The following is a 14,868-nucleotide window of genomic DNA, read 5'->3' as shown; positions in this document are numbered from 1 at the left end:
GCAGCGTCCCCAGCACAGACGCAGCATCTGCTGACAGAAGGTGCTTTTCTGCCTCTACAGCTGCATGTTTTCTTCAAGCAACCTAACCTGGGCTGGCAAAGGGGTGTAGGCTGACTCATGGATGTAACTGCATCCACAACAGGGGTTTTCCTGGCTTAGCAGCGTCTCCTACAGTGTATAATCTCTTTTTGTTCCACTTCTCCACAAATCCTGGGCCTGTGCTAATAAAACCCAGTAGCATAAATGACGCCTGACTCATGCTTACTCCACATGTAAAATATAAAGTAGGTGATTGGGAAAATCAGGGATGATTGTGCTTCTGCTTCTTGGCTGCCATTTCCTTTAGCTATGGGAGAACTTTAGGCAGCAAAGTGAGAGTCAGTTTGAAGCTGAGTCCCATGTTCCTATTTTTAAAATCCAAATTTGGGAGTAGGAGAAAAGCAACAGGAAAAGATGTTGATTTTCATGCTGTTTGCTGTGGGCAGTTCTCTATTTCTTTGCACAGCAGTGTGCAGAATTGGAGTTTATTGCTCTGACTGCTGTATTGTTCAGCTATGGAGATGCTTGATGGTCAGAGCCAAATAATGACTTGTTTCTGATTACTCTCTGACTTTTTTTGTTTGCTTTTTTCTTTTTTTTTTTTCTTTTTGTTGGAAATGTCCCCTGGTATGAAAGCTGTCAAGTTGTGATTCTGTCTGCCTGCATCGCATGCAAACCCCCCTAGTGGGTTCATCTTGGAGAGCTCCCAGTTGGTTTGGTCATGGGGCAAGGACAGATGAGACTGAAGAGGTGTTGCAAAAGCAGGACGCTGTCACTTTGCCACAGCAAAGAGGGGTGGACCTTACGTTTACCACTGGGTAATGGCCCCCTGGTTGGTATACCTACCAGAAAGGGACAAAACCACACAGGCCTGGGTGCAAGGAGAAACCCAGGCAGAAGCTGCCTTCTGTTCATTAGTAAACGAGCAGTCGGTGTTGGTCAGTGGTGCACAGTCTCTATGTCCGTAATGGCATGTGTAGAAACATGGGTTTACTGTATCACAGCGCATTCTCCATCAATTTTAAGTACATTTGAGGTCCGGGTGGATGTTTTTGATTTTGTTTCTGTTTTATGAAGAGAAGGGTTTTTGATGATCGGATTGCATCTCCAAATAGTTTTGAGTATAAATGAGGGCATGGGGTACTCTCCTCCCTAGTCAAACTCATAAATCAGATAATTGTGTTACTTTGTACTTTTGTCTGAACTCCCAGTTCAAACGGTTGACAGGAAGAGCGAGAAGATGATTGCAGATTGAAGACGCTGCAAATCAGAGCTGTAGTTGCATAGGAATTGGTAGTAGCAACTCCATGTGTGTTGCTAAATGTCCCCTTTACAAAATGTTGCTCCTTTTTTTCTGAGAAGCTTTACCATATATATCCATTGTTTGCAGCAGGCCGTGCCAGTTTTTGCAAAAGAAAAGCCCTTTTCTTTCTCTGTGCAGTTCTGGGTTTTGCTGAGTTAGGAGCCGTTGCAGATCACCGTTTCTCTATGTCATCCCGATCATGAAAATTTTAAGGCCAGGCCTATGTGACTGCTTCTATAATAGCAAAGAATACGGCACAGAGCGCTCCTGGGATCCTCTGAGTATATGCATTATGCATAGATGTACTGATATTGTCTTTGGTTATATGATCAAATAAATTTTTTTGTATAGTACTTCTGCTTCCTTCAGGGCTTGGTGATGCTCCCATTGAAGCTCTCACTGACTTCCATAAAGCAGAATCAAAATCTTTAAGGAGAAAGTGGACACACAAGGGCAGCATTAAACATATAGGAAAGCAAAAAATTGGCGTTTGCGAACTTTTCATTTTTCAGCCAAAGTGACTGTTGTTTGTTGTGGGGTTTTTTTAACATGCAGGCAGACCGGATGCATGCAGTACATCTATACTTTACACCTACACTATGTATTTTATTCAGTAATTTTTTTTCTTGGATAAGCTTTGAGCAAATGATAAGTTATTCTTCATAGTTGGTAACACTGCAGAGAATTCTTGAATTATTTATTTCATGCATTTTAGCTTAGTGTATTTGGATGCCTGTAAGCTAACTTTGTAACTGATTTGGTGTTTGAAATTTCAGAATAAATAGTGGTAGTTTGAAATACCTTGCCAGAAAAAGAGGTCACCCTCATTCCTACCCCACTGTCTCCTCTGGGAAAAAAAAAAAAATAAATCCCACATGCTTCCTTATGAGTGGTGGGAAGTTGATTTGTAAAACAGATGCTGCATAGAAGTAATTGAGTTGAAGTTGCTTGAAATATGTATATGCTACACAACATCTGCAGATCTCAAGATGTATTCATTATCTTTCCAGAATTTAGATTGTAATTATGGGTCCTTTATTTAAGTTTCCATGGTGATATAGAAAATGTTTCCCCCTTGTCCTTTCCTAATCAGGACGCTTGTATATTTGAATGCTGAACGTTTTTCTCTCCCCTGGGTAAAGTTAGTTTTATTAATATACAGATACTAAGTTGACACGGAGCTGTCTGCTGCTCAGGCAGACATTCAGCAGCAGACGTATCAAGCATTTGCTACTGATTCCCCAGTCCCACCGTTTAATTAACCTGTATGCTTCCAAAGGCTAGTAAGAAATAGCATCCAGTGTCATAACAAGTGATGCGGTCATGCTATGGCGATTTATAAAGTTGAAATCAAAGTCAAGTGGCCAATAATACATCAAACTGGGCCAAACTCCTTCCCTCCACCCCTTCAGTCTTCCCTTCTGTCCTAGAAAAAGGGCTCTGCTCTGTTTTGCAGGTCACCCCAGGGAGTGCCCTTACAGGAGTGGTCCGGGAGTGCTGCATCCACGTGGCCTATGCGAAATTTCTTGTACACTACGTTACTGCATGTTTGTTTAAGTATGCAGCCCTCGTGCCCACAGACCCAGCATTGTAATGTTACAGTTGTTCTAGAAAATGGCGAAAGACGTGGCTTAATTTCTAAAGAATATATTTTACTTGGGATTTTTTGGCAAGTGAAAAGTGGGCTTTTGTTTATACTGGAATTTTTTTTATTTTTTATCTTAAATACCCCAAAGATATACACATATAAATAGAACTTACCGGCATTTGTCAAGCATTTAAATTAATTTTGTAGAGGTTGCATGAGCTGCAGGTAGTGAATTGACAACACAGTTGGCTGAAAAGGAATGTTAGGTTTATGTGGTTTGATTATTATTGAAATAAATCGTAGCACATTTAGGCCATAGGGATGTTAGAGATTGAAATAATTTTTATTTAAAAAAAATTCTAAGAAACTTATTTTTAACAGCCTACATAAAAATAATCAATTTTTATGATAGCTGATCACTGACCATTTACAAACTAATGTCTAAAACCTTTTTTCATTTGTATCAGAATAGGAACACTTAGCTTTTTCCTCCAATTGAGAGCAATTTTCCAGAAGGAACAGCAGGCTTATTGTCAAACTGTGGCAAATCAGACCAGAGGGTCAAATCTACCAGCATGGCAGCACAGAAGAAGCCATCTCCTGCTGGGCTGGAGGTGGGAGCAGTTTGCTTCGGTGCTGCCAGCTTCCTTGCTCTGTCCTCTCTGCCCGAGGAGTTGAGTGCCGTCTCCTGTGCAGCAGCAGGTAAATCGATGGAGCAGTGATAGCAGTGGTCATTAAGTTTATACTGCACATTTTTAATAGAACTAATGCAGTATGTAAAAGCAGGATCTGGTTTCTCCAACTGTAGCCGTGTGCTTGATGTGAGATTTGAGGTGAAAAAAGGTGCTTTCCCTCCCAAACCAGGCAGTGTCACTGGGAAAGCTGCCTTCTACTTGTTTGTCTGCGATGCTCGTTTGTTCGTCTGCTTGGGTTTGCCATAGCGATTATCAAAGCGGGTCTTGGCAACCATATCGCATACTGCGTGCTCAAGAGCAAGCAGTGGACTGACCGGGCTTGACAGCTGGCTCGTTCACACGTGTGTACGCAAACATGCACGTACACATCCACTGCCCGTCGTCCCCACCGCTCCTTTCTCTGTGCGCGCCGGTGGGTCAAAGCGTCCTGCTGTTGTGCTTCCTTGGTGCTGATGGCAGGGACATCAGCAAAATGCCTCTGCGTTTTCATCCTGACAAAGCAAGGCCAAGTATATATAGCATGTATTGAACCCTCCTTCCCCCATCTGGCGGATATTCACGCACTAATGAGGGTGCAGCATCTCATATTCAAAGCACGTGTTGGTAGCAGGAGGGGAAGGGCACTCACAGGGACGTGCTCAAAGGCGTATCTTCTCTTTTAAAGGTTACAATTTACATTGGTCTCCTGAGTTCCTCTGCTGCTGGCAGATGGAGTCAGCAGTGCCTGTTAAGCCATGTGCTGTGTTTATGTGTTCACGGTATTACCCAGAGCAGGTTACATCTGAGTTGCCTTTTCTGCACAAAAGAAGTTCTCTCTCCACCTTAGCAGGAGTTGAAGGGGAGTGGAAGCATGACCAAGTTTTCAATTCCTTTGCTTACTACTTTGTCTTTGCACATACTAATGATTTTATGAGTCTCTGTCTGTTGTCTTACTTTGTGTTCTGCTCTGTTAGATATCTCCTTTTTATTTTTTTAAAGTAGGGTAACATGCAGAATTGGGCAAAGTCTAATAATAGGTAAACGTTATTTTACAATGTGATACAATATGACATTCACAGGCTTTCCAGAGGTTGAAGGAGCAGGTGATTCTCCAGTTCATTCCCTAGTCCTCCCTAAACTCTTGGTCCCCATTTTCTCCCCAGAAGGCCCATCCAAGAGCTAGAAGTGTGCCATCTCATCTGGCTTCTTGGCCAAGGACAGCAGACTGTCTAAAGCCCAAGTTGTGTTTTTCTCCCAGTAAACAGTTATGGGGAGGATGAAGACCAGACAGCATCTTCAGGCAGCAATGTTGAGGTGATTAAGCAGTTTGAGATCTCTGTGTCATACTCAAAAAATTTTCGATCAGAAGTATCTGAAAAAGCAACACCAGCAGGCTCGGAGCGTAGACCCCAATTCAGCCGTTTGCTCTCCAGCCATGAGGAGTACAGTACAGAGGTATCTGAATGCAAAGGTACTGTTTGCATGAAATAAGGTTAAAGAAGATCTTCAAGATCTGTAGTCTCAACATGGAGAGGTTCTTTTGTTGTGGAGAACAAGTCCTGGATCTTGCTTTTTCTCTTACTGAACTTGGTTTCCTTTTTGGTTACCTGCAGCTCATTTCTAAAATATGTACAGGGAAGAGCATGGATCCAAGCCCTGCTGAAGTCCATGAAGACCTTTCCATTAGCTGTATATGGCTTTTGAATTCTGGCTCCTAATCCACAGGGATTTTCATGTATTTTACTGCCAATTTTGCAAGAGTAAAGACTGCAGGACTTCGTTCTAATTATTTTTGGTCTGTGTCACTTAAGTCATTTCTTTAGCAAGCCTTTTAGCAGAAGTTGAATGTCTCCTTTTGTAACAGCTTTGCAAACACAAGGTGAACAGTGTATGAATTATGCTGTATCATTTGCCAGCACATGCGCCAAATGTCAGGCAATGACAGAAACTAAAAATTTATGGCACAGAAGGGAAGAATTTTATGATCTTCTATGGACTAATGTAATGACTCTTTTATACAAACAGAGATGAAATGCATTTAAAAATGTAGCTACTTAGAAAATTGGCCTGGCCTAAACACATTCTAAAATCTGGAGAAGTTCATTAGAGGGAAGAGCCATGAAAGTGCCCTTTAATTTTGACATATAATAGCTTGATTTTGATGCACCCTCTGATTAGACCGATGATTTCAAGATACGGCTCTCCATCAAACTCTTCTTGTGGCACAACATGGTGCAGAGTTGCTCCTACTTTTCAGAGGTAATACTAATATTGTTTAAATAGCTCTTCAGAAACTAGATGAAACCAGATGTTGAAGCCTGCTTTCACTAAGACATTTGGTTCTCTGTCCCATTCCTCAATAAGCTCAAGATTAGACCCTTTGTTACAAACAAATGCCTGTGAATTAATCCTTGGGTATGCCAAGTCTCCTTCAAATCCAGAGAGGTTTCTGAGGCATGTAGAGCTGCTGTTACTGGGTGTACAGCGATAGCTGTACACACCCACAGGTCCCAGTATGAGACATTTGGGAGAAAAGCTGAGTGGCTGGGGTAAATCCTAGATAACCCCACACCCTGCTACCCCCCAGTTGCTGGTCCAAGAGCTCCATGTGTGTGAAAGTCCATTTTGGGGCCTAGCTGGTGCCGTGATCACAAAGTATGGAAAGGTTTGTGTGGGTAAAGCCATCACTGTGCCCCGACTGTATATCAAACACTGTTTCAGCTGAGCAGATCCTCTGGACCTTTCTGGGTGGGAGGGATGAAGGATCTTTCGAAAGTGCTGAGTCCAGATTGGGATCATGGCACTTTCAGACCTTCTTTACTCTCTGCCCGAGGCTTCTCTTCTTCTTGTGTTCTCTTAACAGAACTTTTACTCACATAGTTGGTAGTTTTCTTTCCTTACAGAATCAGAAATCTGTAACAAACTTAGGCATACAGTGAAGCTGAGCATCTCGGAGAGCCCTGAATAGCTTCTCTCCCACTCAGCCTTGACAAACGGCAAAGTCTTCTCACATCATGTTCTTACATGAGATTTTCCTTGACCCTCTGTTTCTGTTATCAATGTCATTTGGACTCATTTAGCTTTAACTTTTCAACTGTTAAAAATCTTTGTAGTAACCTGAATAGAGCTTGGAAAGAGGAGTGCACACCTCGGGAAGGAAGTGTTTGGAGGATTCTCTGGGGACCTGAATGGCTTGAATGCCAGCTCTGCCCACAGCCTCTCTGCAGATCACCCTGTTAATAAAGAGCCTATTTTAGTTCTGGAAACATGGAGTCTTCTCAGGCTATTACCCAGCATGTGGTAAATTAAACAATCTTGGCCTGATTGCATAATATCACTTGAAATTTAAGATCCTTTTTCTCTTTAACCCCTAAAATTTACAAACCATTTTTGTTTAGATTTATTGTAATTAGATAATGATTCTGCTTCTTTGAGGCTCTTCTAGGAAGTTTTTTAGCACTTTTTGATGGCTAATCTCAAAATAACCAGGGGCAGGAGCACTGCTTGGTCTCCCTGCATCTGGTTTGGTTCAGTGTGAGGAGCACCTGGTGCCAGGGTGCTGCAGAGTGATTTGGAACTGGGGCTGTAGATTTTGGAAAATCACAAAGACAAGACATGCTTTTTCTTGTAAAAGCACAGCGATTCACTGCAGTCCACAGAGCAAACATCGCCTCAACGCAGGTAACAAGCACACATTAAACTCTTCATCTCAGTGTTTCTTGCTGGTCGATGAACTATGTGGTGTTAATTTAGCGAGATCTACTAGTGTCCATCTTTTAACTCTGGCAGCGTGTTTTAGGAGTGATGAGACCTCTCAGGACTTCTCTTTAGCACACTGTAATGCTTCATACAACTGAGAGGTTATGTATCATTGAAAAAGAATAAAGATACTGTAGGTTAACCAGGCCAGTTACCTGCCAATGTGAGGGGGGACTTCACAGCATTTTCCAGCCTGATTTTCAGTGTTTGATGTGCTGAGCTTTCCCTGTATCTTTGGAGAGAAGCTTCCATATCCCAGTATCTGTTAAGAGTTCTTTTTGGAGATGATGCTTATCCTTTCGTCTGACAAAAGTTGCCGTTTCTCCATAGCCAGATCTCCAGCCTTGAATACAGACTTTCCTGATTCATCGGTGATTTCTGTTCCCCAGTATTCCCTTTGCCTGCTTCCTGGCTTGTGGACACATGTGGCACCACAGGGAAAGGTTGGGGGGCAGGGCTGAAAAAAAAAAATTCACATCCTTTTAGTGTACAGTACTATCTGCCCTTAATTTTAGAATTGGTAGCTATTGCTCTGCAGGGACTCTTGGCTAATTAAAGTTCAGATAGTTAGATGATGCTGTCTCAACGTATATCCCTGATGCTGTGCTGTTTATTCATGTCAGGTATTCATAAGACAGTTGACATTTTCTTCCTTAAAGATCTCTCAGGTAAATTACAGGCATTTTACTGCTCTGACCTTTTCCTTTACATGAAGAACTTCTGTTTTCACCATTTTTTTTGTGAATATAATGTTACAACGGATGTAATTGGAGAGGTATAGTTGTTCTAGTCTGTACAGTTGGGCTATTACCTGTAATGATCCTCTAATATGGGTATTTATAAGTGATTATGTCTTACCAAACTACTTTAAATTTAAAGAAAAAGCCAGTCTGTTTCACTGAATGGTTTTGGTGAATCACCTTTTCCCTTCCCTTGCTTTCCTAACACATTCATTTTGTGCCTGAGTCTTAGGGAGCTGGCTTGCTCTATTAATATATTTCTGGAGTTCTCCTGTTATGAATAGCCTTTTATGGCTTTAATGTAGTTTTTGAAAATTCCTCTATTATTGATCTAGATATTATCCCAGCAGGAGTCAAAACCACAAGACAATTGTATGAGGATAATTTCTTACTACAGTAGCATTTTATTCTGAAAGCCTGCTGTGTGGTGTGTGCTTTGATGGATGACCCACTGTTTAAAATGTGTATTAGACATTGGCTTGCTAATTAAATGCCTTAAGGAGCGCCTGTACCCATTCAGTCTCAGTAAATTTGTGAAATTTCTGTTATTTTATTTCTTGCTTACGTTCTTATGTTTACTTCTGTCTGTTTTCTGACTTAGTAGAGAAGAATGGGAGTAATGGCAAAAAAGTCAAATTACTTTCTACCTTGACTCAAGAGTTTCAGCTCAGGGCAGAGGCGAGACAATGAGGGCTCTTGGTTTCAGGACTAGGTCTGCCAGATGGGAGGATGAGGAGGAGAAGAGGTGGGTTTTGCATTTCAGAAGGGAGTGAGAAGAGCACTCACCTGGAATTTGAGAGATCTGAATTTGGATCCCTCTTTCCTCCTGAAGGACCATCTCACATGTCTCAGAAGAGGACCATAATTACAAAGCTATGAGGTGCTCTCAGACTTCTCTGTTGAAGTGCCCATGCTTGAAGCGTTTTTCTGGGAGGGAGAATGTGAGACCATTCACAGCTGAAGAAAGGGGATAAAGTTATTCTCCTAATCTCTGAGCTGTTAAATTGAAAGAGCAGCCACGGAGAGGGGCAAGGACTTCTGCGTATCTCCAGGAAACATTTCCTGAGTATAATCCCCATTCCCCTTGGGTTTTTTTGGGAGGGTTTGTTTGGGGGTTTTTTTGTGGAGCAGGTATGAATCAGAAACATCATGTTTGCTGCTAAGGCCAAACGGAGTTTCTTCTACTCAGAAAGATTTCGGCTTTTTGTTCTAGACAGAGGGATATGTAGAGAATCATAGAATGCTTAACGAAATGCTTGTAGGTCGAGATAAGGACAGGGAGAGATCACTCACTAGTTATCGTCACGAGCAAAACAGACCGAACTTAGAGAGGAAATTCATCTAATTTATTACTAGGCAAAACAGAGTAGAGGAATGAGAAAATAAAATCAACTCTTAAAACACCTCCCCCCACCCCTCCCATCTTCCCAGGCTCAACTTCACTCCCAGCTTCAACCTTCCCCCCCCTCAGTGGCACAGGGGGACAGGGAGTGGGGGTTACGGTCAGTTCATCTCACAGTGTTTCTGCCGCTTCTTCATCCTCAGGGGGAGGACTCCTCTCATCGTTCCCCTGCTCCAGCATGGAGTCCCTCTCACGGGGTGCAGACCTTCAGGAGCAAACTGCTCCAGCGTGGGGTCCCCCACGGGGTCACAAGTCCTGCCAGCAAACCTGCCCTGGCGTGGGCTCCCCTCTTCACGGGTCCACCGGTCCGGCCAGGAACTTGCTCCAGCGTGGGCTTCCCACGGGCCGCAGCCTCCTTCAGGTGCCTCCACCTGCTCCGGTGTGGGGTCCTCCACGGGCTGCAGGTGGAATCTCTACACACCCTCATCCTTCCTGCATGGGCTGCAGGGGGACAGCCTGCTTCACCATGGCCTTCACCACGGGCTGCAGGGGGATCTCTGCTCTGGTGTCTGGAGCTCCTCCTCCCCCTCCATCTGCACTGACCTTGGTGTCTGGAGAGTTTCTTACATCTTCTCACTCCTCTCTCCAGTTGAAAAAGCTCTCTCTCTAAGTGTTTTTCTTCTTCTTAAATATGTTATCACAGAGGCGCTGATTGGCTTGGCCTTGGCCAGCGGCGGGCCTGTCTTAGAGCCGGCTGGCATTGGCTCTATCAGACACAGGGGGAGCTTCTAGCAGCTTCTCACAGAAGCCACCCCTGTAGCCCCCCCGCTACCAAAACCTTGCCACGCAAACCCAACACAAATGCTTTGGGTTGGAAGAGACCTTTAAAGATCACCTAATCCAACCCCCCTGCCATGATCAGGCTGCTCAAAGCCCCATCCAACCCTGGCATTGAACACTTCCAGGGATGGGGCATCCACAACTTCTCTGGGCAACCTCTTCCAGTGTCTCACCACCCTCACAGTAAAGAATTTCTTCCTTGTATCCAGTCTAAATCTACCCTCTTTTAGTTTAAACCCATTACCCCTTGTCCTATCACTACATGCTCTTGTGAACAGTCCCTCTCCAGCTTTCTTGTAGACCCCATTCAGGTACTGGAAGGCTGCTATAATGTGTCCCCAGAGCCTTCTCTTCTCCAGGCTGAACAACCCCAACTCTCTCAGCCTATCTTCATAGGAGAGGTGCTCCAGCCCTCGGATCATGTTCATGGCCTGCCTCTGGACTCACTCCAGCTGGTCCACGTCCTTCTTATGTTGGGGACCCCAGAGCTGGATGCAGTACTCCAGGTGGGATCTCATGAGAGTGGAGTAGAGGAGGAGAAACACCTCCCTTGACCTGCTGGTCACACTTCTTTTGATGCAGCCCAGGATACGGTTGGCTTTCTGGACTGTAAGTGCACATTGCTGGCTCGTATCCCATTTTTCATCCACTAGAATCCCCAAGTTCTTCTATGCAGGGCTGCTCTCAAACAATTCATCCTCAATCCGTACTGACACTGGGGATTGCCCTGACCCATGTGCACGACCTTGCACTTGGTCTTGTTGAACTTCATGAGGTTCATATTGGCCCACTTCTCAATCCTGTCCAGATCCCTCTGGATGGCATCCCTTCCTTCAAGTATATCAGCTGTGCCACTCAGCTTGATGTCATCTGCAGACTTGCTGAGGATGCAGTCAATCCCACAGTCTATGTCATTAATAAAGATATTGACTAGTACTGGTCCCAATATGACATCACTTGTTAGTGATTGAGCCATTGTCTTTGATGAGTTGATGAGTAACTCCCTCATCCATCAGATAATCCATCCATCAAATCCATATCTCTATAGTTTAGAGACAAGGATGTTGTGTGGGGCCATGCCAAAGGCCTTACAGAAGTCAAGTTAGATGACATCTGTTGCTCTTCCCTTATCCACCAGTGCAGTCACTCCATCGTAGGTGGCCACCAGATTAGTCAGGTAGGGTTTGCCATTTATGAAGCCATACTGTGTCTAATCGCCTTCCTGTCATCCATATGCCTCGACATATCTTCCAGGAAGATCTCTTCCATGATCTTACTGGGCATGGAGGTGTGGCTGACTGACTGGTGGTTCCAGGGTCCTCCTCTTTACCCTTTTAAAGAATGGATGTGAAGTTCCCCTTTTTCTGGTCACTGGGGGCTTCACCTGACTGCCATGACTTTTCAAGTATGATGGAGAGCAGCTTAGCAACTACATCAGCCAGTTCATCAGGATCTTGGCATGCATCTCATGAGGTCCCATGGGCTTGTGTATGTTCAGGTTCCTTAGATTGTCTTCTTCTACGATGGTGGAACTTGATTCCTCCAGTCCCTGCCTTGAGATCCAAGGACTCAAGAGATGTGGGACAAGCAATTGCCAGTGAAAACTGAGCCAAAAAAGTTGTTTGGTATCTCAGCCTTCTCCATGTCAGTTGTCACCAGGTTCCCTGTTTCATTTATCTGGTGGGGTTGAAAAGTGATTCACCTAAACCAAAGCAAACTAATAGTTTTCTATTAAACACAGTAATTAATACTATTATTTAAAGATTTGAGTTGGAGAGCAAATTTGAAAAAAAGATTATTCTATAGTATTGACCTTCTTGAGAACTGTCGTGGTTTAGGCCCAGCCGGTAGCTGAGTGCCACGCTGGGTGCCACGCGGCCGCTCACTCACCCCTCCCCCAGCGGGATGGGAGAGGAGAAGTATAACAAAAGGCTTGGGTCGAGATAAGGACAGGGGGAGATCACTCACTAATTACTGTCACGAGCAAAACAGACTGAATGTGGAGAGGAGATTCATCTAATTTATTACTAGGCAAAACAGAGTAGAGCAATGAGAAAATACAATCAACTCTTAAAACACCTCCCCCCACCCCTCCCATCTTCCCGGGCTCAACTTCGCTCCCGGCTTCAACCTCCTCCCCCCTCAGCAGCACAAGGGGGCAGGGAATGGGGGTTGCGGTCAGTTCAGCACACATTGTCTCTGCGGCTTCTTTGTCCTCAGGGGAAGGACTCCTCTCAACATTCCCTTGCTCCAACATGGAGCCTCTCCCACGGGCTACAGCCCTTCACGAACTGCTCCAGCGTGGTCTCTCCCACAGGGTGCAGACCTTCAGGAGCAGACAGCTCCAGAATGGGGTCTCTCCCACAGGGTCACAAGTCCTGCCAGCAAACCTGCCCTGGCGTGGGCTCCCCTCTTCACAGGTCCACCGGTCCGGCCAGGAACTTGCTCCAGCGTGGGCTTCCCACGGGCCGCAGCCTCCTTCAGGTGCCTCCACCTGCTCCGGTGTGGGGTCCTCCACGGGCTGCAGGTGGAATCTCTACACGCCCTCATCCCTCCTCCATGGGCTGCAGGGGACAGCCTGCTTCACCATGGCCTTCACCACAGGCTGCAGGGGGATCTTTGCTCTGGTGTCTGGAGCACCTCCTCCCCCTCCTTCCTCACTGACCTTAGTGTCTGCAGAGCTTCTTACATCTTCTCACTCCTCTCTCCAGTTGAAAAAGTTTCCTTTAACTCCTTTGTTTTCCTTCTTAAATATGTTATCACAGAGGCGCTGATTGGCTTGGCCTTGGCCAGGGGCGGATCCATCTTGGAGCCGGCTGGCATTGGCCCTGTCAGACACAGGGGAAGCTTCTAGCAGCTTCTCACAGAAGCCACCCCTGTAGCCCCTCCCGCTACCAAAACCTTGCCACACAAAACCCAACACAAGAACAAACCTGCAGGTTTGAGAACAAACAAGCAGGTGGCTCTGCTTGGACAGGGGGTGGGCGGGGTGTGTGGGGTGGGAACAAGATGACCTCCTCAGATTCCTTCCAATCTCAACCATTCTGTGAAACCTCTAAACCCCAAATAGCTGTGTTTGCAAAGGAAGTCATTCTGTTTTCACTACTGTCATTAGCTGTCTGGAAGCACAACTTGTTCTCTTTCACGGTAACTGCTCCTCGCTTGTTTGAAAAAGATGGAGGCAGAATCTAGCTCTTTGTGTTCCTAAAGCAAGGCCTGGCATCAGATGCATTAGGAGGAGCAAGGTCCCTGATTTTCTTCTGAAAGTGCTTGAAGAACACTGTCAAGGCCAAATCATGATGTTATTTTCATCTGCATCCCTGCACATGTAATTATCTGTGTTGATCCACCCAGAGAGCTCTTGTTGATGCCTGCAAGTAAAGCACCCTGTGTTCAAAATAGAGACTTTGATGGTTCAGAGAAGCAATCTGTGGTCTGAATGAGAGAAAATTACTTTATTCTCGTTAATGAACCTTACTTTAGTGTGTACGATGAGATGAATTAAAACTAATAAAAGCAGGCAGGAAATTAGGGAACACATCTCCCCTCAGTTGCCCTTGGGACAATTTAGGCCAAACATGGCATTTGGAGATTCCTAGTTGGCTTGTGGGGCTGGTCATGTGCACCCAAGCTCTTAGGAACGGGTCCTAGGGTCGTGGTGGAACTCTGTTATGTCTGCAAAACTCCTTGGCTCACCACCACCATCCCCTTAAGGGCAATGCTAACTCCTGTCCTTTCCTCCTCCTCCTGCGTAGAAGGAAATGGCTGATATCTGTTCATCAGGCCTATGCTGTGCTTTTCTGTAATTTGTCTGACCTGTGCTTCCATGGAAGCAACTACTTTGGGACCGCAAAGCAGCCCCACGGCACTTGAGTATCCCAAACATTCCACTGATAATTGCATTTGGTGCTTAACTTCTTCAAGTAAAGGCAACTGGTTTCTCAGTTCAGGATGTGTTGAGAAACAGCCATGTCCACTCCATCAAATGATGATTTATAAAGGATTTGTTATTTTTTAAGTTCAGTTCTGCAGTTCTCAGAACTAGAAACTGGAGATGAGGCGGGGGGGGGGGAAGAAAAGAGAGAAAGGCACATTTTGGGAGGGAGAGGGGGAGGGATGCATTATAATCCCTCTGAAATTTTTTTCTTGCTGAAAATTGTTAGATCTGGATGGACTAAGCCAACTGAGTTACCAAGACAACCTATTGTATCGTGAAGATGACCATGCATCCATTGATTCAAGAATAACAACTGAGAGTAGGGGCACTGGACAGCGTACAGGGCCAAGGATGGTGTCCAGCATTGCCGATGGCATTAGCCAGCAAGCGATGGAAGGACATTTGGAAATGGAGACAACATTTACCAACCAGGGATTTGAAATAAATGATGCTACTGACAGCTCATCGGCCTGGAGCCCTGAGGTATGGTAAATTGTCATTTATTACACATAGTGTAAGCTTTTGAAGGATATTGGGGGCCAAAAAATGTTAGGGGAGAAATGAAGTGAAAAATTGATCAGCACAGCAGAAGATAATGGTACTCGTGTGCATGAGCATACACTCCTTTCTGTGTTTCCCCTTTTTC

General features: G+C 44.8%; 1 protein-coding gene across 6 annotated transcripts in view; it reads left to right on the top strand.

Moving 5' to 3' along the window:
* Nucleotides 1–14,868, top strand: part of SYT16 (synaptotagmin 16) — a 111,499-nt gene that overhangs the window by 77,195 nt on the left and 19,436 nt on the right. For all 6 annotated transcript variants that reach the window (XM_054827614.1, XM_054827618.1, XM_054827613.1 and 3 more), the window contains one exon: nucleotides 14,449–14,705. In XM_054827614.1, the coding sequence (XP_054683589.1) occupies nucleotides 14,449–14,705 (257 nt within the window). The remainder of the gene's footprint in view (nucleotides 1–14,448; nucleotides 14,706–14,868) is intronic.

This window comes from Grus americana, chromosome 5, assembly GCF_028858705.1.
Source record: "Grus americana isolate bGruAme1 chromosome 5, bGruAme1.mat, whole genome shotgun sequence".
Taxonomy (NCBI): Eukaryota; Metazoa; Chordata; class Aves; order Gruiformes; family Gruidae; genus Grus; species Grus americana.
Note: the sequence above shows the minus strand (reverse complement) of the source record. Positions and strands in the feature narration are given on the sequence as shown.